This window comes from Thermobia domestica, chromosome 10, assembly GCF_964235325.1.
Source record: "Thermobia domestica chromosome 10, izTheDome1.hap1.1, whole genome shotgun sequence".
In the NCBI taxonomy this organism is placed as follows: Eukaryota; Metazoa; Arthropoda; class Insecta; order Zygentoma; family Lepismatidae; genus Thermobia; species Thermobia domestica.
The window spans coordinates 231,983,689-232,008,851 of NC_137463.1; the positions used below are offsets into that span (position 1 = coordinate 231,983,689).

Genomic DNA, 25,163 nt, shown 5'->3' on the forward strand with positions numbered 1-25,163 from the left:
AAAGTAAAGCTATAAAAAACATTCCAGGCCCGAAACTCGTCTACGTTGAAAATTTAATCGAAATCAGTCGGGTGGCTCAAGAGTTGTTACAAACGTATATTACAGAGTGAATGGTAACTACGTGGACAAATTTGGGCAGGTGATAGTACATCTAATAAGAAAAAAAAAAAAAAAAAAAAAGTCGTAGTGAACATGGGAAATTCCGTCCCGTTTAGGACTGACAGAGTGTCGAAAGCAATACATCATAGAGAATGCAGTTAAAAATGTAACTTAGAAAGTCATACCTACTCTGTTGAAAAATGCATGTTTGGAAACACAGCTATGCGTGCGCACGGAATTCCCCAAAGGAACGGAGGGATTCCCGGATATGCTGTAAAGAAAAGAAGTGTCACATGTTGTTAATCCCGTGCGCACACGTAGCTGCGTTTTCAAATATGGATTTTTCAATAGAGTAGGTATGAGTTTCTAAGTGACGTTTTTAACCGCTCTCTCCACGATGTTGGCCTCTGAAGCTGTTTTTAAGCTGTTGGCCTCTGAAGTGCATGTTGCCATGCTTTCAACACTCTGTCATTGCTAAATGGGACGGAATTTCCCCCATGATCACTAGGACTTTTTTTTTTTTTTTTTTTTGCTTTTCTAAGATTTACTATCGCCCGTCCAAGTTCGTCCACGTAGTTACCGTTCACCCTGTATATATAGACATACAGATATATAAATAAATAATTACATTATTTCGGAAAGTTTCGAACTATAGCCTGTATAAATTGAATCATACAGAAGTTATTCGAAGACGCACTAGACACCAGCATGACTGGTGAAGAACTCTGTGTGTATCACAATACAATAAAACTCGGTTTTGCGGCTATCGCAGCATTGCATTTACGTCACACGATTTTCTGGAGTTAGTTGTTAGTGATCGTAACTACCGTTTTAAAATTCCTTCGCGTTCCCACTTGCACTGAATTTCTGAGAATATTATATAAAACTTCTGATTCGAATCATTACCCATTCTTTTCTTCGAAGAAATTTCGCATGTGAAACAGAAGAAACTTTTTTTTTTCTTGAAACATTTCTTGACGGAACAATGCACGATTTGCAGACCTAAAGATATTAAAAACCTAATTCGTCGGATATTATTGTCGTACTACTTTATTATTATTATTATTGGATTTGAATATTTCTGAAGAAATCGAGTTTATTCGCATTCTCGCACTAATTTTTTTTTAAAAAAAGAATTTGTATAGTGGTAAACTGAAGTCCGAAGTGCAAAGAAGATGCTCGAAAGCTTGTTTACAAACGAGATGTTCCTGCTCCTTCACGTGTGCAGCCACTTCGAATCTGTGGTCGACGAGGAACAGAACTCTGTATCGTTAACACTGGCGAACTTCAAATGCACGAAGCACCCTGTATCTCGGAAGAAGAGGTCGATGTTATTTCTTTAAATCCTGTTTTAACTGCATCTTCCGCAGTAATTTCTCCTTGCCAATCACCAGTGACCTACACTGATGGGTGCGACCTCCTTGGTTAATTAAACAACCTTATAGGGATAAAAGATTATTACGAGTCTACCATTTTCTAATACTTTGATTTGTTGGCGATAAACGCTATAAATATATTCACAATAATATAAGCATTTTCTAATAAAAAGTTCTACCCTAAAATAATCAAAATAATGAAAAAATAAAGATCAAAAAGTGTTACGTAACAAAGGGGTGGGGTTCGACCTTGCGTTACGAAGTGTGACAAGCAGAAGGGTGGGGTAAAATTGGTCAAAAATAGCGTTACGTAATATGTGGACGGCCCCTAGAACAGGAAATAAGACAGATGTTAATTAAATAATTATGTTTTTTTTTTAGTCACGAATAATAAATAATTATTTTTGTCTGGAAATCTTAAAGAAAATAAGTGAAATTTCAAAGAAAATTAGCCGTATGTAGATAGGTTCTGTGTACAAGGGCTTAAACTAGTTATGCAAAAGGTATATTCCGGGTCCGGTAAGGAATTTGGTCCGGGACAGTGATTATTGGTTAAACATAATAAAAACTACCTGGAATATAATTTATGCACAAAAAGCAAACAACAACAACAACAATAATAATAATAATAATAATAATAATAATAAGAAGAAGAAGAAGAAGAAGAAGAAGAAGCTGGAAACCAAAATTTGCCAGTTTTTTCATGCCTCAAAAACACTAGCTGCAACATAATTTCTTTTGGCTTTGTAGCTGCCCCCCCTCAAAATCGACGGGCCCCTCCTACATAAACCTGCTGGCTACACCCCTGCAGTTATGTCATTTCTTTCTTCTAAATTCATCTCCCAAATTTGATGCATTTGTTATTTCTTTTTTCTAAGCGATTGTGTACTAGAAGGACAGAAAATAGAGCAGAAAACGCGAGAAACCGTTGCATGTTACTGCGCATGAGCAAATGCAGATAGCTGACTGTTATTTGTGCGTCCCTGCAGATATCAATTAGGTGTCACAAGTATCTGAAAAAGTATGTCCCCAGTGACGACATAAAAACAAACTATCACTGCGAAACTGAGCCAGGTATATAAATGCTACATTTGTTGTACAAAGTCGCAAATATTACTTAGGTGTACCGAGTACCTAAAACTGTAGGTAGCTGAAGTACATACTTAGCACATGAATACCATATGTACCAAATGCCGGGTACCTAAAAAGTAGCTGGGACACCTAAATGGCACATGCTTAGCACATCTTGTTCTGTTAGGGTTCAGATAAAATACATCAAAAAGACAATAAAGTTGAATCTTTGCGTGTTTGGCTGTAAAACACCCCTGTACAACTGAAATGGACTCGTACATCAATTGGCGCCAATGCCGCAATTACAAGTTATGCTAGTCCGAGGAAAATTTTTGCGGCGCAGGGAGATTTAGGAAAGATTTTTTTAAAGAGAAGAAAACAGGAGATCTTACGAATATGAGATAAAATGTAGGGAAATTTAGCTTTTCAATAGAAGTAATATTAAGCACTACGTAAGTACGACTAAAAACAGTGGCATTCTTTTCACAGTTCCATCATACGCACAAAATACAAATATAACATACTCTTCATTCCTTTCCCTACAACTCTTCCGCGCCCTTGCTAGAGAATATTATTGCCAAATACGTCTTTGAAATGAGAATGGACCAACAAACAAAAAAAGTCAACTGCACATGTTGCTCATGGATTGGGTGGCATTATTACAGTAGAAAGGAATGTCTTCAAGGGTGCTCCGTCTCGTTATAAACAGTGTCCCCGCATAGTGCTTCGTTTCAATAACCACAGCTAAGGGCTGAGAAAGGTCAACGTAAATGAAATGTAAACTATCGAAGTTTAAGCGACTAGGCTTTTGTTGTCCATTGGTCCAGCGACGGGAGCGAATACTAAGAAAAAACGGGCGGTACAAATGGAATTTTTTTTACCATTTCTGAGGGAAATTTTAACTTAAGTTTCGAATATCCCTTGCTCACAATCGCTCCCCATTGCTTAATGCTCACTTTGTTAATGTCTATTGATCCATTTGTCACTCGTCAACATTTTCGTTTCTACCCTGAGTCGTATTATTATTGCTTTTTGTATTTATAATGATGTGTTTTCACTTTCAAATAGTACTTTGCTTTTCATGTATAATAATGGCCGGCGATTAAAAAAAAGACCATTCTATCGGAAAGAAAGCTACGAAACTTGAATGAAGACGAGAGGTAAGCGAAGGCTCTAAAGAAGTTTCTTTTGAGTTCTGGACAAAATTTACAAAGTGATAATCGTACAAATGTTGAGGTGGGGGAGTTGTTATTACTAGTTACTATTAACGAAGCATTTGCAAGTTGACAAACTTTTGAAACTACATTTATTTTAGTTTATTATAGTAATTTAATTGTTAAATTAAAATGGAATGGGTACGGTCTCTTCGGTTACAGGTCTGAGTTAAATTTAATGTATTTCAAAATTTGTTTGAATACAATTAGTTTTCACGCAGTACATGTGTATATAACTCGAAAGGGTAACTGTAATCGAAATCGAAACTGTAATCCAAAAATTTATTAGGATTAATAGTAACACTTTTTTTTTTTTTTTTTTTTTTAAACTCTTAGCAGCGTATACATATCCTTGTTTATTCTAACAGTGTAACAATCATTATCAATCCATTCTCTCGTATTAAATTCACATGGAGCGATGTTTTTTTTAAATATTTAATAATAAATCCTAATGCAAAGTAGTTTTGATTATTAGTTACTTGTGTTCAGGGATACCGAGGGAGGTGGTCCGAGAGTCTTGATACCCCAAAACTTTTCAGTTTTAAGAAAATTAGCACAATTCCAGGGGCCAAATACGCAAAATTATTTGCATTTTGGAGGCTACTCCGAAAAATATTCGGACCCAAAATCTTGGGTGCGCCATTGCTTGGGTTTACATTGTGTTACTCATTGCTTGATTTCAAATGTCTATGTTGGAAAGAGATATGAAGGAACTGAATTGACAGTGGGGCAAGTTAAGAACGTTTTGCGAGGGGAGAGATCTGATTTTGAAGTTCCGCCACTGGACCGAAGACGAATTAAATATCGGTTAAACACACACACTTTTGCATTTGTAGTGTATTAAACAAGCTCAGTTAAAATTAATAAAGAACTGTTTGAGATCAACTGTATCTGAAAAACGAATAAATGGACTAGCTTTGATGTCCATTGAGAATGAAAATGGCCAATATCAATGAAATAGATACGGATGTAATAATAAAGGATTTTTGCTAAATTAAAAGCTAGAAAAGTGTCTTTATAACATGAGCTTTTCAGTAACAAAGAAAACGAGAAATTAAGCTAATTGCCATAATCTTATCACTGCAAAATACTCCGTAAATATGATTTTAATGAAGCATAAAAGGATACCTCTCTGTTAAAATCAAACCTGTGTTAATATTAGGCTTGAAGCTCTTGAGTTTTGTTGTTTCGACTTTTATGTTTGAATTGTACTTGTCAAAATACATCTTAGATATATATATCTCAGTTGTTCCTTATTTAATAAAAAATACTAATATTAAAATTGGAACTTTATTCAGTATTCATCCACAGTCAATTAGTTATAATTTCGCAGTTTTTCATTAATATTCACAGGGAGACTACAGATATTAAAGAAATTTGTAAATGTAACAACCATTTGAAGAATTTTTGTCTATTAAACTTTCTACTCTTTTATTTTCATTTAGGTGGGGGCGCCGAAATATCGTTTGCTTACACTTAAGAAATATCTAGAACCGGCCCTGGACTTCATTACAAATATATTCACTCACATACATCAATTAATATTTCTGTGATTTTCCTTTCTATAGTGTCAGGAAAAAGGCCCCTTTTGTAAACAAATACACTAAGCACGTGTCCATGGGCACAGCGTAAGTGGAAAGAAACGTAGGTAAAAGTAGAAAAAAAATAAGGGAAAATAATAAAACGTCCTTCAACTAAAAAAGAAAAGCTAAAAATAACTAACGTAAACTCAGAGCTACGAAAGATGCGAGATTAATTTTATTGAAAAGATTGTTTTCTTTAGTGATTAGTTGTGTTAAATGCGAACATGAATTAAAAAGAAAACAAGTAGCGCTAAGTTCGACAAACCAGCTGAAAAGAAAATATTGGATAAAATTTAATAATAAAAAAAGACATTTAAGATAATTTAAACAAACTAAACTCCTGGTGCGATAGTCCCTTGGGATCTGGACCTCCCAGCATGCTTACGTTCAAGATGGTGGGGATGTGTGGTCAGCACGACGACACCCAAAGTCCTTAAGGCTGTTGCTACCTCTTCGCTGAGTCGAGTTATCCCCTATCTAATAACATTGGAACTTTTTTCGTGTTTTTCTCAGCAAGCAATGAACAAATCCTTATAAAAATTTGCATAGAGTCAGGTCGATAATAAAGAATTCGTTATATGAGCTTATAATTTTACTAAAAGCTTCCAATTAAGTTATTCATTCCCCCCTTTTTTTCATGTGAAGATTTGCAACAGTGCGATCTCTGCTTCTCTCTGTTTGTATTAGCAGCGTGAGGGAAATTCGGACTAGCCATTTAAAACAGGTTTTTAAACTCTGTCCATATCACATCTGTGGAATGAAATTTTCTAGCCCTCTCGTCCTTTTCGAGGACAGATTTATGGCACTGAGAAGGAGGGGGCGCTCTTTATTTTCTTTGCTAAACCTATTGCTTTTAGTATATTCGTCTAGTCTCATTCGGAGTTCTTGTGGTTACTTTCAAACATAGCAAGATGCCTCTTGCGTCTCATGTATTTCAGTCTTATACCTGGTGATTGGTTATACAAATATAAATTAGCAGACGATTGTGATAGCAGATAAATTTCCTGTGTGGGGGCCGCTGTGGCTCAGTGGTAGAGCGTTCATCTCAGTTGCATGGGGTCCTTGGTTTGATCCCAGCTCGCGCTAAGTGAACTTTGTGGTGGACAAACATCGTGTGCATGAGTTATCTCGGGGTTCTCCTGTTTTCTCCCACTTTCTTCATTCCACCATTTCATTCATTACTTATCATCACTATCTCCTTTAGCCTAACCGGCATAACTGTGGGACGTAAAACTTACAGATTTCATTTTATTTTCAAATTTCCTGTGTGAAATATTATTATTATTATTATTATTATTATTATTATTATTATTATTATTATTATTATTATTATTATTATTATTATTATTATTATTATTATTATAGGAAATTCTTGGCACAAGAGATTGTAACGAGCAAGGAATATCAGTGCGGCTTGGCACTAGTAATTTAGTTAAAATTTGTGGTCACCACATAGGTTCCTCCTTGCCGGTGTTTCCTTGACCAGAGATTGGCCGCACTGCCGATACCAGTGGGGTTTTCACATTGAAAACACCAGCGCTCTTTGACTTTTGTAACCTCACGGAAACAGGTAAACCAGAGGAGATAGCATTTTGGAATAATTATATATATGTATATGCAGACCCGTATTCAGGAGGATCTAGGGGTTTGCCTCCCTAAATTTTCGCTGGCCTCCCTAAACTTTTCACGGTAGGCTTGCAAATGAAATATAATATGGTGATAAACTATGATATGGTTGGATCGGGCTCCCCTAACTTCAGCCGCCCCCCTACATTTTTGGGCTGGCTACCGGCCTCTGTATATGTATTTGAAACTGTGAATAGTAGTATAGAATGTTTATGCTAAATAATAATAATTTCATTTTTACCATAGCGTGAATGCTGTCGAATTCTATTCCTAATGATGACAGATTTTTCGGTGTTGTTTCAGTATCGTGAGGCAACTGGGAAACTGAAGAACTGACCACACATTACCCTTCTAACAGAGCACATTTGTAGGAAAAGTTAAGTGTAATATCAGGGATAATTTTACTAAACAGAAAAACATCTATACATAATGAAATATGTAGTGTTAATGTAGATACAAATGTCATTTTCTTGGTAACGTCTTTTCTTGGTTATTACTTTACGAAATATGAATAGGGACTTATTTCTTGGTAACAGGGAATAGGGACTTATTAGTGTTACCTGCTAATAATAACCTTGTAACTTACGCATTCTAAATAAGAAATATTTATTTTCCAGATGGTGAACGCGAAATTTCATCTATAGCTACAACATATATATATATATATATATATATATATATATATATATATAGTACAACACATATAACAGAATAATTTTAATTTTATGCATTATTTTTTCATGCTTCATTTTAAAATATAGGGCTTTTTTTTTGTTGAGGTACACCAATTTGTCATTGTCATACATATTAAACTAAAGCATTACCGTATGAGTATAAAAATATGTGATGGAATACTTCGTTACATCAAGCCACAACATTATGTAAATGAAGTTATTAAAAAATAATAAACAAGCAGTATAATCAAAATGATAAATATCACTGAAGCACTATTCACAATTTAAATATCTATGAGCATACTCCAAAATCCCTGGTGAGTTTCTACATTGAAAAAAAAAGTAAACAAAATTCACAAGGCCACGCTAAACATAAATACAGGAAAAGTTAAATAAAAAAATGTTATTAGTAAAATTTCTACTCTTCCCCTCCAAAATTATGTCTCAAATCAAGTAAGTAACTTGCTTAAATTATACTGGTCTACGACTTTTTAATTTTGTTGATAAGTGGTCAAAGTTACACTCGAAGTATTGACTTCAATCAATAGAAATAAATCAAACAAACACTAATATTTCACATTTATTTATACAATGAGTATGTCATAGTTTTTTTAAAAAACAATTTTCATTTCATGTATAAATTTTAAAGAAATAATTCGGTTTCAAATGTTACTTTCACGCAAAAAAAAAAAAGAAAAGAAATGAAAAGAAAAGAAAAAAAAGAAAGAAAGAAAATATACTATGGTAAATTAAAGTGAGATTACAGTGTTACGTTAGTTCAAATAAGATGTTAACGAAATTTTGCGGACAACTCTCGAAACTTATCTCAGAAGCAACTTTAAAAATTGACAAAAGTTATAGATATACTTCATGAGTGAGTAAAGAAAGAATACAAATGTAGATTAAAAAGAGATCTTTTTTTAAAAAATCTGCAGTTAACAGGAATATAGTTAACAAATCTAAAAGATTCTATAAAATAGATTTAAACAAATCTTCAATCAGATCAATTGATTCCCTAAATTTTCTTTGTATCACCTTATATATAAATATAAAAAATATATAAAAACAAGAATTTTAGGAATAATCCAAAAAATGGATCAAAAGATAGCGATCTTGGCTAAGAATTTTAAAAATGATCCAAAAATGCATAAAAAGATTTCGATCTTGCCAAATAATTAGTTTTTGGATCAGGGGCCACAAAAGTTAGCAACGGTTCCTAAATCGAGTTTTCGTATTTTCTACGGAATTAGCACATCATACTGAGTAAATTGTTAGTTTGGGTTTGGCTACACTACCTGTAGTTCTCCAGATATAAGGCTACAAGAAAATGTTTGATTGTATGAAATATATTGAATTTTTTGGGTCAGGGTTCACAAAATTTTTGAATGGGCCCTAAATCGAGTTTTCGTATTTTTTACGGAATAAGCACATCATGCGGGCTAAATTGTTACTTTTTTGTTTGGCTATACCATATGTAGTTCTAAAATATGGGACGTACAAGAAAATGTTTGAATGGGTGAAATATATATTGATTTTTTTGGATCAGGGCCCACAAATTTTTTGAATGGCAGCTGTTTTTTTTTTTTTTTCGGAATAAGCACATCATGCTGAGTAAATTGTTAGTTTTGGTTTGGCCACACACTTTGTAATTGTCAAAATATGGGGCGTACAAGAAAATTTTTGATTGAATGTAATATATTGAATTTTGTGGATCAGGGCCCACAAAATTTTTAAACGGTCCTTAAATCGAGTTTTTTTATTTTTTACGCAATAAGCACATCATACTAAGTCAAGTCATAGTTTGGGTACGCTATATGTAGTTCTCGAGATATAAGGCCTACAAGAAAATTTTTGTGTGAAATAGATTGCATCTTTTGATCCAATAGGTTGAGTTGATTTTAGTTTAGCGTCCCTTTCAGCAGCGAAGCTATATGAGACGTGGACCTACTGATTAACGTGGAATCCGAACCACATGAGCTCCCGCCGGGAATCGAACCCGGGTCTCCCACGCCAAAGGCTTTGATCCAATAGGGTCTAAATGTATACAATATATATTGGTGTTGTTGTCCATTATTATGTTTGATCTAAGTCTATAGTTGACTGGTAATAGGTGCTGTTTTGAGCACTATTCGTTGTTACAAACGATACACTTTATTTTAATTCGAAATATAATAAATAAAATACAAATAATACGTCACTATAAAAGTAGCTTTTCTTTTAGCAGTATAGAAGTTTATTATAAATACCTCATATATAGATAAAATGGGCACTGGAGTCAAGAAAGGTATGTCTCTTCATGTTTTGAAAAATGTAATAATAATAATAATAATAATAATAATAATAGTGATAAAGTGACATTCGCTTTCGTATACATTAAAAGTATCTTTATTCAATAGAGACAGTTCGCTTCTAATTACTTATAACTGTCTATACTTGACGGGGGGAAAAGCTAATGTAAAGAAGAATGGATCTGTTCTCGCTGTGTTTATTTTTTTCTGCTTTCAGCAAAGAAAACGTACTCCAACGCCTTCTCACTGAAATGCCATAAATATGTCATTGTTGAAAAGGATCCCCTCACAGCTGTGGACAATGTTGAAACTTCAAAGTAACCCTCAGTTACTCGCCGCAACCTGCTAGAAGAGAGAACGCAGTGTCATCAATGCGTTGTTGCAAATCTTCACATGAAAAAAAGGGGGGAATGAATAACTTAATTGGAGGCTTTTAGTAAAATTATAAGCTCATATAACGAATTCTTTATTATCGACCTGACTCCATGCAAATTTTTGTAAGGATTTGTTCATTGCTTGCTGAGAAAAACACGAAAAAAGTTCCAATGTTATTAGATAGGGGAAAACTCGACTCAGCGAAGAGGTAGCAACAGCCTTAATGCCTGCTTTCTAGGCTGGAGTCAGCTACCTCTTACTTCAAATAATTCCCCAATTGTCCTCACGATATTGGGTAAACATCAAAATTCTTGAGTGGCCCTGCGGAAATTGAACCCGTGACCACGGGCACTGAAGGCACCCGCTAACAAGCTTTTTTTTTTTTTAATAGGTAACCGCTTTTTTCCAAGTTATATCTATTTAATCTGCTGAACGTTTTGCAGGAATTATACCGTAACCATTATGACACCACAAAGACACAGAAGTAAACGAGGACAGTTTAAAACACCCATGCCCAAAGCGGGATTCGAATCCACGACACTCTCAGCAAATGACCCACAGAGTAATGCCGCAGATCATTCTACTATGCCTGCCGCGTTTTCTCCGCTAAACGGGAGCACATTTAAGTAAATGATTATCTTAAATGTTTCTCCTAAATAATGATAATCTATGTCTTATGTACCAAATATTTCCTGTGATAATATCATACCCTCTCCGTCTTCTATAGACGAAAAGCCATAGTTACCCATATTATCTAGTACTGAGATAAGTTCTGACTCGCTAATAGCCGCTGATGGTGATAATTAAGGGTGGCGAAGCATGATCTACCAAAACCAAACTGAGACATTGATGTTACTGGAACGGCTGAAAGGTCATCGTAAGTAAGTAAATAGCCTACTTATCAGGATGAAGGGCTCTGGTGATGTGAAATACGAGGCTGTCATAGGTACTACTTATAATAACTGGATTTATAATTTGCTGTGTTTTCGGAAACCTTATTCAAGAAAAAGATTAACTGTTAATCTTAGCTTTGAAAATGTTACATAAGAAGCTTTATTGCTATCTTTAGGTTTCATATAAATCTCTTTATTCAGCGAATCTTCGGATTTGTTTTATCGCTTAACTTTTACATTTCTTCTGATTTACGAATATTTAAATCACGATTGTCCCCTTAAGGTCAATTAGCATAGTAATACTTTAACTCATTTGGAACCAACTCTCTCTCTCTCTCTCTTTTATATATATAGGGTGTTTCAAAACAACAACGACGTTTGGAAAGTGATTTCTGACACCAAGATAAGACAAAAAGTATAGACCAACCTGGGTGCACAAATGCTTCCTTTCGGAGTTATAGGCTGCCGAAAACATGAAAAAATGAACTTTAAAGATCCAAAACTATGGGAACTACCGTAGTCGGGTGAAGACTTCACTTAGGAACAAATGTGTCCTATTCAAAAATACATGTTCTAATACATGTACATGATTGGGCGATAGGAACAATCGAAAAATTATCTATCATATTTGTTGATTTTTTTTTTCATCTCTCTTCGTAACGCTGTATTAACAGCTAAAAGTGATAAGTACTGTAGTGTAAAGTCTCATACTAGTGCTCTCTCTCTCTCTTCCATTGAATCAAAGTCATTCCATCAAGTCTTCTTCCATCTGATCTACTGATTCTGTTGGTTCTCTCATTGATTGTGTATGTGCAGATACCAGCGCTCTTACGAATGTCATTTACTGATGAATTACATGTCTGTCTATCACCACTCTTTAAACATGACAGTGTAGACCTTTCTTATCTAAAAAGTCGCCAGTACCATTAGGGCAACAATGAGGCACGCCCGCTTCTAAACGTAGTGCTATTTCTATCCGGAAACATGTAAATATTATTTTTACTTGCATTATTATTTTTAATAATTATGTAGAAGTACTGCAGAGTAAACACGAGAAATTGTTTACTGCAATTAAATGAAACGAAGAATATGACCAATCTATAACATTCGTCAACAGTGAAAATGCTTCGAAGATAAAAGTAACCAATTCTCACTAATTTTAGGGCGCTGATAACGAATATGAAATTAGTTTTTGAAGATTAGTTCGGGTTTCAAAGAAATATGATATCACCGGATGTGCTTCGGTAGGGAAATTAAGGGTTCGTGGCAACAGGAGCTGTCTGCTTATTTCAATAAACTTTCATTTTTTTGACGGTTAGTTTCATTGCTATCGTCAGGGACGTACGCAGAAGGTGGGTCTTGCGGGTCTTAACCCCCGAAATTCCGATTTTTTTGGTAAATATAGTCTAATTTCAGGTGCAATTTTACAAATTTTAATATAATTTAGCCTCAAATTGTATTTGGACCCTCCGAAAAACTTAGGGCCCCTCCCGAAATAAATTCCAGCGTACGTCTCTGGCTATCCTTATTGCTCGAACTTCATCGCTGACAAAGAAACATCACCCATATCAAGGTTTAGTTTGTATTGAAGAGTTTGCCAGAGAAAACATGTTGTGTAAGGTTCTTTTGTAGTTACAATTTGCCATCCCGGACGCGGTCATGGTGAGATAGTGTGTGTGTGTGTGTGTGCCATTATATTATTATTATTATTATTATTATTTATTGTTCTATGACTGTACTGAGCAGAAACATTTCGCGTAAATGTGTTTACAGTGCAGAGCAAATTGTTATACTTGACTAAGTGAAACAAAAGGTGGAATGTAACGCCTATCATAAAGAAAGCCTATCACTTGCACTTTGGTTGTAAAGTGGGAGATATGGACAAGAAGTGGGCATCACTATTTCTTGTAATACTTGTTCTACAAACTTGTGGAACTGGCTATATGGAAAAAGGCCATGTATGCTATTTTCAGTTCCAATGATACTGAGAGAGTTGACAGATCATACTTCAAACTGCTATTTTTGCATAGTTCATCCAATTAAATGTCTATCAAAAAAAAAAAAAAAAAAAGTGGACTACTACTTATCCAAATATTCTTTGAGATGTTCGTTACTGTGCTACATTCTGAAGAACCAAGGTTCCACAACCTCCCATACCTTAATTCAGTGTTTCATCCGGTGAAGAGCAAAGGCGGGCAAAGTCGACCCAGGTTGTCAAATTCTGCTGCAGATTCATCGTCTTTCACCGATCCTGACTTCACAAAACCAACATATCATTATATATTCGCCATATGATACCATACCTACTGAATGTTCTGATGTTGCGTCAGCTGATTGGTTGAGAAAGTGGGGGCAAGGAATCCATCTGGCCATATGTCAGATCTTGGGGGGTGCACCGGTGGTGTGGGGTTTGGCTCCCTGGGGTCCTGACTGGGGGCCGGGGTCAGAACTTGTCGTTGACGGCGTTGAGGCGCTATCCCTAGGGATGTGAAACGGACTTGTTTAAGACGTTTCTTCACTTCATCTTCGGGGGGTTGTGACGCTTCCTCACTTGTGGTGCCTGGGAGGGCATTGTCGCATGGGGGGTCGGTCCTGGCTCTGAAGGTGGCGAGTGAACTTAATTCAGCAATGGTTATTTCTGTCTTGGGTTGGCTACACTGGTGATGGCGTTGTCCTGGTGGGGCTTTGGTTTGGAGGGGGCAATTGTAAATGTTCGTATACTGGAGAGCAAATGTCACTGTTTCCTGTATAGGTCCTAAGTCTCAGTAAGAACTGTTCTTCAAAGTTTAGAGCACTGGCGTGGCTCTGAAACCGGCCACAGTTCGTGAGATTACTGTTCATTAAGGGAGGAGGGGGTCACTGTTTAGAATACGACAGGCCAAGTTTTCTTTTTGCCTTTACTCTTGTGTTTCTAATGCTTTTCTTATGGGGAAGAATGTTTATTTGTTCTGGAGGGTGCTAGCTTATATTTGCGGCTATGAGCTCTTAGCCCCAGCTCTGATAGGCAGAAACTGTGGCTCTGTTAGTCTGGTCTCGTCTTTTATATGGAGATGGAGGGGCTGAATACGCTGGGCCAATCACAGGCGAGATAGTTGGGCCGTTTCAGCCAATTATGGTCGGGTGATTTTTACCCCGTCGCGCTCTACCACGGCTATCTTCGGAGCAATAGTCTTAGCGATGGTGAGTGAAGTGCTTTGTTTGTTTCCGTTAGCATGTGGCATGCATCATGCACACACTACTCTACAAAACACAAAAAAGCACTCCACAACACTACCACTGCACGTAGAACTATCAAATTTTCACAGTTTATGCGTGGGATAATTATGGTTAATATTCGAGTGTTTATTTAGTGACAAAGTTTATTTCTCCACTAAAAATCACAGGAATGATGAGAGCGGTAAACACACAGGCTGTCTGTTTACACTTAACATCCGGGAACTCCATACCTTCCTCCGTCTGTGGTTCCTCTTTTATGGGCCCTCTTCGGGTGGTTCGTCTTCTTCCTTTTCGGTGTATTGTCGACTTGTTTATAAACGTTAGCACGTGTCGTTCATAAACATGTGCTCATGTTGTGATGTGAAAATCCTTACAATATATATTTAAAAAAGTGTCCTTCCTATGTCCACCAAGCAGCACAGTAATCTGCAGACTTATTTGAAGCATAGTACAATTATATCGAAATTCATAAAGGAGTGTTCAAATTTCTGTGTTACAAAAGGTATTACGATATTAATAATACTATGTTAAATTAATGTAATATTCAAGTATTTCAATATATGAAAATTACTATACACTGGTCTCCGACCGAATATGTACAAATATGAATGAATATATAACAGTAGTGTACGCAGAATTTCATCAAAAAGTAATTCAAACTCCCAAGTTCATAGATTTCAGATGTCTGTATACATATCTTAAGATAGTAAATATTTATATAATTTTGCATAATATCTCGTTCAAGAGGGTTAAAACTTTGAAAGTTTCCTTCTCTACGACACTGTATATAAATAATTATTACACAGGAAGATACTTTAGATACACCTGAAGAAATTAGCAAAATGAAACAGTTAAAAAAATCCCATTAATTTCAAAGATAAAAAGAGGAATACTGGTTTATATAAACTAATGGGCTGTGAAACAAAAAAGGCGAAGATACTGACCAGCCTCAGCGAAAACACTTTGGTTATTTATTCTTCTTGCCTTTGTCCTTAATACCTTTAAGATGCGTTTTTCTATGAATCATCATAGTCGTTTTTGATGGAAACCTCTTATCGCAAATGTCACATACGTACGGCTTTTCTCCACTGTGAATCCGTTTGTGAATGACCAATGTGCTTCTCTGAGTATAAGATTTACCACATTCATCACACTCATATGGCTTGTCTCCAGTGTGTGTTCTTCGATGAACCTTAAAAATTGATCTTGTTTTAAAAGCTTTCCCACAAACATCACAACAATACGGTTTCTCGCCAGTATGAGAACGCTTATGATTCTCGAAAGATGAACGTGACGTCACTGTTTTACCGCAAACATCACAAACAAAATTATTTTCTATGTGCCTCCTCTTATGACTCCTTAAAGCATAAAGTCCCTTAATCACTTTGCTACAAATTTCACACTTATAGTAGCCTTTGGGTTTATGAATCTGCAAATGATACTGATAACGCTGAGACCGAGAAAAACTTTCGCCACATGTATCACAAACATAAGGTTTCTCCCCCATATGTTCATAAATATGCTCTTTTACAGCCAATTTTTCAAAGAAACCTTCCCCACAAATATCACAATCATATGAAGTTGTGTTAGTGTGTTTCTTGCGGTGATGATCAAGTTGTGCTTCAGTAGGAAATTTCTTATCACAGAAATCACATTCAAATTTCAATGAACCTGAATGAATTTTTTGGTGCAACCAAAAAGCACTGTAAGAAACGTAACCATGTCCACATATGGAACATTCAAAGGGCTTTCTATTTCTATGAGTCATCTCATGGTGTTTAAGATGATTAGATCGAGAAAATGATTTTGGGCATTCGGCACACTGGTATATTTTTCTACTATGGATTCTCCGTTTATGATACTTTAGCTTCTCATTTGAAGAAAAGTGGGCACAGCAATGATCGCATGCAAATGATACATTATTTGGATCATCCTCATTTTTATTTTTCACCGAGACTGTATCTTTCTCTGTTAAATTTATTTTGTTCGTTGTTACTGTGAGACTTTGTATGTTGGTTGAAATGGAAGTTTCCGAAGGAACTTTACTTGTATCCTGAACTGAGGTTTCTTGCTGGACAATTACTGATTTCGACTGAGGCGGAAATGGACTCTTTTGTCGGATTATTCCTTGATTAGTATTTTGAGGTGTAAGCAAAACTGTGTAAAGTATAGGCGTAACTTGAGGTGCCAAAAGAATCGCCCTTTGACCAACGTTTGTCTGAAGAACTTGTAACGGGTTGTTCACGTACGACATACGCATATTACCACCTACTATAAAATTCCCTTCCAACGATTTTTCATTCTTCAATGGGACCTCACTTACGTGGGGTGATGTAATAGCCACGACTGACTTAGCTGGCGGTTCCTCTTTTATTGTTGAGATTACCCTAGAAGAAAGGAAATCAAATGATAGAAAAATAATCTCTCACTCGATTTTCTATTACAATACAGAAAAAAAATATATGTAGGAAATTTTACACATTGTACGCAGCTCCCGCGGATTGTATTTATAATCATCGATAACATACTTTTGCTCTATTATCCACAATGTGTTCTACTTAAGGCTTGACGTTTCGAAACCGACTTAGGGCTTTCATTCTCAGTAGTCCTCGAATTGCTTTAGAATTATTAGTATTTAAATTTCTTTGAAAATTTGGTATAAATCCGGAAACTTTATATATTTCATTAGTAAAAATGTTCAATTTTCGTTTTTTGTTTGTTATTTCATTGAGTAGACAAGTTCATCCTGTTTGAATGTTTTTTTTAATTTTGTTTTAAGTATGTGTATTTAATAAACCTTAGGTTTTGCATTATGATGCGAACACACATACCAATATTACACATGTACACGGATAGAAATGCTTTGTACTTGCATAAGAAGGTGGTGTACTGATTGAACAACGATCCTCTTAACTGACCTCGAACATGTCATGCAGATGTTCAGAAAACAAAAGCATGAGTTGCCACTTAGAGCGGCCGCAAAAGCAGCCGTTCAGAGAAATCGTAGGTTGTCTATGTGCACTGCGGACCTATTCAGGTTATGGCACATCCTACACTCGCCATATATCTTGGCGATGGCCGTTGCCGGGGCTTAACTGGCAGTCAGACGTGTATCACCATATAACATGGATATTCGATAGGACTCGCATCGGAAGAGCTAGCAGGCCAGGGTAGGTGGCGTATACCGAGCACTCTGCCTTACTTTACGGTATGGGAACATGCATTATTAAGCTAGACAATGTGTTAAGCAAAGCGTCTGGATAAGGTTGGAAAATAGACTTAACGACTACACGAATATACGACGCGCTAGTCATTCATACTTACATGGTGATCACAGATGAGCAGGATATGTAGCTTATTCTCCCCATATCAGAATAATAGGTGCGGGACTTACACGGTGTGTTAGAATACCGTTGTATTGTTCAATCATCTTTACATGTACGGACACGCACACGGTCTAAATGCCCGAAACAGAATCAACTCTCATAGCTGAATATCACTTTTCGCCTCAGCACTGCACTGTCTCCCTACTACACCAAAGACGTTCTTGGCGATAAATAGATGTAAGTAGCAGTCACTCGAGAGGAATGCTTATTGATTTCTCTCCAATAAACGATTGCTAATGTTCGTGCACTCACTTAGGGGGCCACAGTGGAACTATTACACTGGCAGATGCCGTTTTGTTAGAGCAGCTCGAACTATCCTTTTGTCCAGCCCTCCCTTGTCTGTCGGGATAAATTTGTGTCTCCCATTACCTTAACATTCATAGATCACTCACATGCCACGACCCACAAGAGCGCAATAGCAGGGAATGACAAGCCGGCCTCTCCCAAACCCACTAGTTGGCCACACTCGAATTCCAGTAATTGCATAATAGACACTGGATAGTGTCATCCTGACATTGCAGACATAGACTGTAATTACAAATAACATATTTGCATAAACAATTACACTTGCTGTGTTGCTTTATGAGCTATGATCTTCAAAAGAGTACCAGCATGCCTTCCACTATATTATATATATATATATATATATATATATATATATATATATGAAGTTAAATAATGTTTGTAGATATACGCATCACTTACATTGTAACTCACTTTTACACGTTTTCCAGACCAGAAAGGTATATACTTCCAATCTTATTTTCTCAGTAAGTACAGTGATCAATACACGTTCAAAAACATTAAAGTATATGGATTTACATTCAATTATGCGTTTTGACGTTTATTTTGATCACCGAGAATATACGTCCATGTAAGGCACTTAACGGAATCCGAAACATCTGTGCTCTCACTGGAAAATGACTTGGGATGGGAAGAAATCTACGGATTTTGCCACGTTAAGTTCATATGATATACATATGTGCGTATCCTTAATTAGATGTCTTAAGAACTTTATTTCCTTCAATAAGAGCCAGGTAGTCCAGTCACATACACAGAAAACCATTTAACTACATTATTTTTTCTTAACGTATTAATTTCTCGACGTTTCTTTAAGTTCATCAGCAATTTTTTTTTTTTTTTTTTTTTTTTTGAAATTCAAGTAAAAACAGAAAGATAATGCGTAGACTCAATCATAGAAGAAAATGCGAACTATTTCTGAATTGTGTGTAAAGAAATGAGATCATGAATGAACATACAAGTAGACACTGCAATGAATAATATCCACTGATTATAGAACAAACCAACTGACTCAATCATAAGTAGATCTTTGAAATAGTTAAGTCTAGAATCTTGAATTTTTGCACAAATGCATTTAGAACACTAGATATCCTGATCTTTTATTTTTATTTGTTGTCAACCCTTCACAGGTATACCAATCTTCCATTATACATTGGTACAACACAAGAGTCAAAGTTTGTGAAAGTGTGTGATCCACCTTTCGTCTGTGTCCAAGTTAAAATATTTCCTATTTTTGAACGACGTTATGTTTGTATTAATTGTAATATTTTGGCGTCACTTAGAAGAACTTAAATAAACAGCTATAAATTTACTATTTGTAAAGGATTCTATTTTTAATTTTCTTCATAAAAACGAAAAGACTCCACAATAGTGACATTAATATTGTAAGTGAAAATGTGTTTGCATGCACATATAATTCTGGAAGTGAAAACATCCTTGACAATAACTCTCAACAGAGGTGAGTGAACTCAATTATTCACATTTTGAACCCTGTAGCAGCCAAGTAATGTGTTATACGCATCTGCCAGTACATATTTTATATATATATATATATATATATATATATATATATATATATATATATATATATATATAGAGAGAGAGAGAGAGAGAGAGAGAGAGAGAGAGAGAAACTCGAAATGGAATGCTCGAAAAATCTATGCTGTGCTTAAAAGTTTAATTAAAAGAATAAAGAAAAAAATATGAAGGAAAAAGAAGGTTTGTAAATGGTTTTAGAATACTTAGTTTTACAGTAAACATTATCTAAAGAGAAACCATGAACAATATCTCAATACATCAGCATAACTCAATTAACTGGAGTTTTCCTCAATAGGCTCGTCTGTCATTCGTCTTCGCGAAGCGTTCCAAGGTCTTCCAGCCATGAACTTTCTTACGAATGACCGAGACGTAAGCATCGGTTGGAAACAAGTCATGCTTTAGTGATCACTCTACTGCCTTAATGATTACGAAGCTTAACGCGAAACATGCGGCACTTTATAAACGATGCATAAAATGTGCTATAAATACGAATACCTGAAAACATGTTAAATTGTTTGATAAATAGTAAAGTTTTATGTGCTAAATTAATTTAAGTGAAAGTTTTAAAAGTAAAAAACTAAGCTGTCTTGGCAAGAAATTTGTAACTGTAGTGGTGAAGTTGTTTGCGTTTCGACTACAGTGAGTTTCAAATCTTGTGTTAAATTGTGTGAATAATTTGTACTAAAAAATAATCAAATAATATGTAGCTTTAAGTAAGTTGAGTAAAATTTGGTTTAAATAAATAAATAAAAATGAAACTAATTTGTGTAATTAAATGGTTTGTTTTATAGAGGGATCGTTAAATGCTAATTTGTAACAAGTTTTTATGGTTTTTTAAATGAATCAAAAAATTAAAATTCGTTTCAAACTACGGTTACTACTCAATGCTGTTTGAGAATAAAAATACGACAGTGTTTGCATATAGCAGCAGAAAGGCAAAGTCTGATCGGTCCCAGTGGACAGTCGATAGTAGTTATCTTTTATTCTCAATCTATTTTACCTTGGAAGGAATTCGTAAGTACCAAGTTTAGTTTTTACTTTTGTAGTATTGATTGTAACAATGGCTTGATTGAATTTGCCACACTAATGAATACATTTCCGATCGCTTAATAAAAGTAACTATGCTAGTAATTCAAATAATACTATAATTGTCCCTTCAAATTCTTCTTAAAAGTTAATGTAATGTATCTAATTGTGCGAATTGATCTACGATTTTAACGTCCCTTACTGCTTCACGAACTTATACAGTAATTTCAGAAAAATCTGGTTAAGCAAACTTAAAATTGGTTGAAACAATCTTTGTAAACTGTTTCCGATTTAGTATGTTTCATTTTTAAGGATTCTGTACTAAATATTTTTAGTACAGAACAGTGCTAATACGTATACTGCTGAAAACCACACTGCGTAACAATAATGGATTCTGTGTTGCTGAACTGCAAAATACGTAGATTTTTACATTGCGAGGTCAGAATCTCAGAATCTTACAAAAACTGACGTCACTCAGAAATAAAATGTTAGGAGAAGCACCTAATATCAATTGCTGAAAACTTGAGACCCTTCTTTTCAACCAACAAGTTTCATTTATAGGTATTTCATGATTGATGAGAAGGAGCGTGGAATCAGGTCTGTTGTTCTTAGTGTACCTATAAATTGCAAGAAAATAATACCAGGTCAAAAAATCGTCTTTTGTTCCCATAAATTGTAATATATATATACACACGACAACAGTAATGGCTTCAACATGAATTGCTGCATTCTTTAGAAAAAAGGTAAATGCCACTGAATTATTACTACGAAGAAAGAAAGAAAAAACATGAAAGTGGATTATCAAGAAGAGACCCCGAAATTCTTGTCATCATTATCTGTTTGGGTTCTCATTTACTATGAGTGGCTCTAATTTAGAGATGATAAAAGCCCTTAATTCCATTGAGGAGACATATATCACTGATTTTAAAGAAAGTGTACTTCTGAAAATTGTCCAATATGTCGATGTCGATTCAACCACACAGCAGGTAATCATTAACCACACAGCAATATAAATCGATACCAAGTGTTCTTGAGTCAGATGATTTTTTTTTTAAGAAGAAAGTGGAAAAAAGTTAGTAGTAGAGCAAGAAAACTGCAATCTCCTTATATAAGATCCATATACAATGAATTCGAAAGGTATTATTTCTATCTCTATTATTGAAATGGTATTTATATTTGGAACAATTTCCAGTTACACCTGTTCATTGAAACTTCACTTTTCATTTTTGAATGGACTGGAATTTAATTTAACGTCCATTTCAGCAGCGAGGCTATGTGAGACGTAGACTTACAGGTTAACGTGGAATCCTAATCACGTGAGCTTCCACCGGGAATAAAGCCTGGATCTCCTACGCCAAAGGCATGAACGGTAACCATATAGCCAGGTGTTTGTACTTTTATTTGTAGTATCAGAATGTAATATACTACGTGTGCGTCATTTTGTATTCGCTTGTATTTAACTAAAATAAATTATTAAAATTTGTCAGTTTGGTAATACAATTATTTGTTTATTGCAGTTTTATATCTCATATCATTTCTTATAGACTAAAGATGATAAATGGAATTGGTGACGTACAATGGAAATTATGGAACTCAACCATCAAGAGTATAGGTTGGATTCGAATTCGTGATTAATTCGTTTTATTTTCCTCTGTCTAGTTTCTAGACCATTTAACTACGAGCCGGCTGAAACGTTATACAAGACAAGTCAACCGTTACGTTCTGAAACGTAATTTAGCACAGTTCATTTATTCTTACATGTATTTCTTCTGCATATTCTCGTATCAGGCTTGTCACTATATAAACATACTTTTATCAGCTCTTAGTACTAATAACAACAAAAATACAATCGCAATTATCCAAAAATTTTTCCGTCATCAAAGGTTAAAATTTACGTTTTATATGGAAAAGTAAGCAAAATTCAGCTGACCGGGAAAACAAAGACTTAACATGCTACAGCAGAAAATATTTTTTTTTATATTACCACCTGTAGGACAAACCGTGTTTACTTTGCATATTTATATTCATCACAGAATTATATATAATTTTGGTATCTATTTAAGATTGCATATTGCATAAATAGCAGATGTCTACTTACAGAAGATTTAATCAAATTAAATATTTTTTTTTCAATGACTACAATACCATTTGTTGATATTTCACAAATATATTATTAATGAAAAGTATTTTTATCTCAAGTGATAAAAACTTTCATTCTTAATGTATAGATATCCCTCTCATATTTTCTTGATAGAAGAACAATTAACACGAAATAAATACTTTTATCATACACGAAATTTAATATTTTATTCGACATCTACGGAAGTGCTTTAGATTATCTAGAGACATCAACGAAACAACCTTCGTTGAAGAACATGAATTTTTTGAGCTATCTTAGAATATTTCGTAATATGTACTGCTTATTAGTTAACGCTGTACACCGTATTGTATTTATACCACACTTAACTAAGGTGTACACTACTACAGGGTTTCTACTGGTAAGGGAAGTCAGGGAAAATGGTGCGGGTCAGGGGAGTTCAGGGAAAAAGACTGGAAATTAGGGGAAGTTAGGAAAATTTTATAAATGAATGTATAAGAAGTATCGTATCTTCAAAGTTATTGATTGTCAGACATTTATGGGTAGATATTAATGATCACAGTATGGAACGTTGCTCAAATTTTTATGGGAGGTAAGTGGAATGTACGTATGAGCAATTGATTACTATTTGTCTCTATAGAATAAATGTTCTCATATATAAATATTCACCGTTATTTATTTCTAATTTATATATCAGCATCATCCCACACCTATCATGAAAGTCAGAAAATTTCCTACCAAAGGTCACGGAGAAGTCAGGCAAATAGATTTCTTCAGACCAGTAGGAACCCTATAATACAAAATCGACTTTAACACTTATAAGTAGTACATTACAGTATCACTTATACATCCCAGCTTATTTTACCCCTAGATGATAGATTTTCAATGAAGTATACATTACAAATCTACAAGAACTATATTAACAATTTTATACTCAACCATTCTCTACGACTATATACACTCACTATGTGTAAATCACAAATCTACTTTATTTTATCATCATGTTTTATGTGAGTTCTTTTTATGCATCATCATTGAAGTTTTGGTTCGAAATCTTTTATCACAAACACAGCACACGTAAGGACTTTGGCCTGTATGCAGTCTGTAATGACTAACCAATGTACTTCTTTGAGTAAAACGTTTTCCGCATGTTTCACATACGTACGGTTTCTCGCCGGTGTGGGTTCTCCGATGAACAGCTAGCACTCTTCTTGATGCAAAGGACTTTCTACAAACTTCACAAGCAAACGGCTTCTCGCCTGTGTGAGTACGCAAATGGACTTTTAGGGACTCTTCCGTCGTGACTGCTTTACCACAAATCTCACAGACAAAATTCTTCTGTCCTTTGTGTACATTTGTATGCCGCTTTAGCTGGCCGAGGCGAGGAAATTTTAATTCACAAAGTTCACATTGATAATGTTGGACGGGTTTGTGACTCTTGGAATGAAACCATAAGCGTGATTTTAAATCAAAACTTTCACCACATATTTCACAAATGAATTTCAACCCAAGATGTCGATAGATGTGATCAGTAAGTTTACGCCTGTCAACAAAACCCTCGTCACACATATCACAGTAAAAAGATATAGCATTAGTGTGTTTCTTACGATGTACGTCTAATCGTCCTGCCGAAAGCAATATTTGACCACATATGTCGCATTTGAACTTCTGTCCAACGGAATGAACTAGTTTGTGAAACCTCAAACCACTGCATGATTTATAAGCACGTCCACATAAAGAGCAAACAAAAGGATTTTCAGTTTCATGTGTTTTCAGATGATACTTAAGCTCACAACGTTTGAGAAATGGCCTTGAACAGACATGGCACTGGAAACGGTGTCCAATGTGGTATTTCAATCTATGATCTAACCACCTTCCGCGTGTTGTTATTTGAATATTACATACATCGCAAAAATAATCTGGATTATTTAAATCATCTTTACTTTTATTTTCATTTAGTTCGTTATTTATTGATATCGTACTCTCTACGTTTAATTTGGAGTTATCCTTTGATATGTTTGCATCAGGAAATTCTGACTCAGCTTCATGATTATTTAAAACTAAACTCTCTTTTTGATCTGGAACAGCAATTTGGGGTTGTAATTGCATGCCTTGTGGGTTAATTTCTTGATTATTGCTAGGAGGCTCAAGTGAAACTATGTAGAATGCAGGTAAAATTGGTGGCGCCATAAGAATTGGATTCTGCCCAATATTTTCGGGCAAAATTTGATTTGGTAGGTTATTTACAACAAAAGAGCTATCCATACTAAAAGTTCTATTACTTTCTCCCTGCTCTTTCATATTCTTTGAAGGAGTTTCCGTTCTAGTAGAGAGTGGCATAACTGGCATGGCAGATTTTACCAATGAATCTTCATTAATACCTGAGATCATCCTAGAAG

General features: G+C 35.1%; 1 protein-coding gene across 10 annotated transcripts in view; it reads right to left on the minus strand.

The window, feature by feature from the left end:
- Nucleotides 1–25,163, minus strand: part of LOC145663063 (uncharacterized) — a 287,238-nt gene that overhangs the window by 73,435 nt on the left and 188,640 nt on the right. Inside the window, exon 4 of one of the 10 annotated variants that reach the window (XM_081729233.1) lies at nt 15,360–16,802. The exons of 7 other annotated variants lie outside the window; for them this stretch is intronic. In XM_081729233.1, the coding sequence (XP_081585359.1) occupies nt 15,383–16,802 (1,420 nt within the window). In that variant the 3' untranslated portion in view covers nt 15,360–15,382. Of the gene's footprint in view, nt 1–14,673; nt 16,803–21,726; nt 25,157–25,163 lie in introns of those variants that run through there. 2 more of the 10 variants (XM_081729232.1, XM_081729241.1) reach the window with 2 other exon arrangements.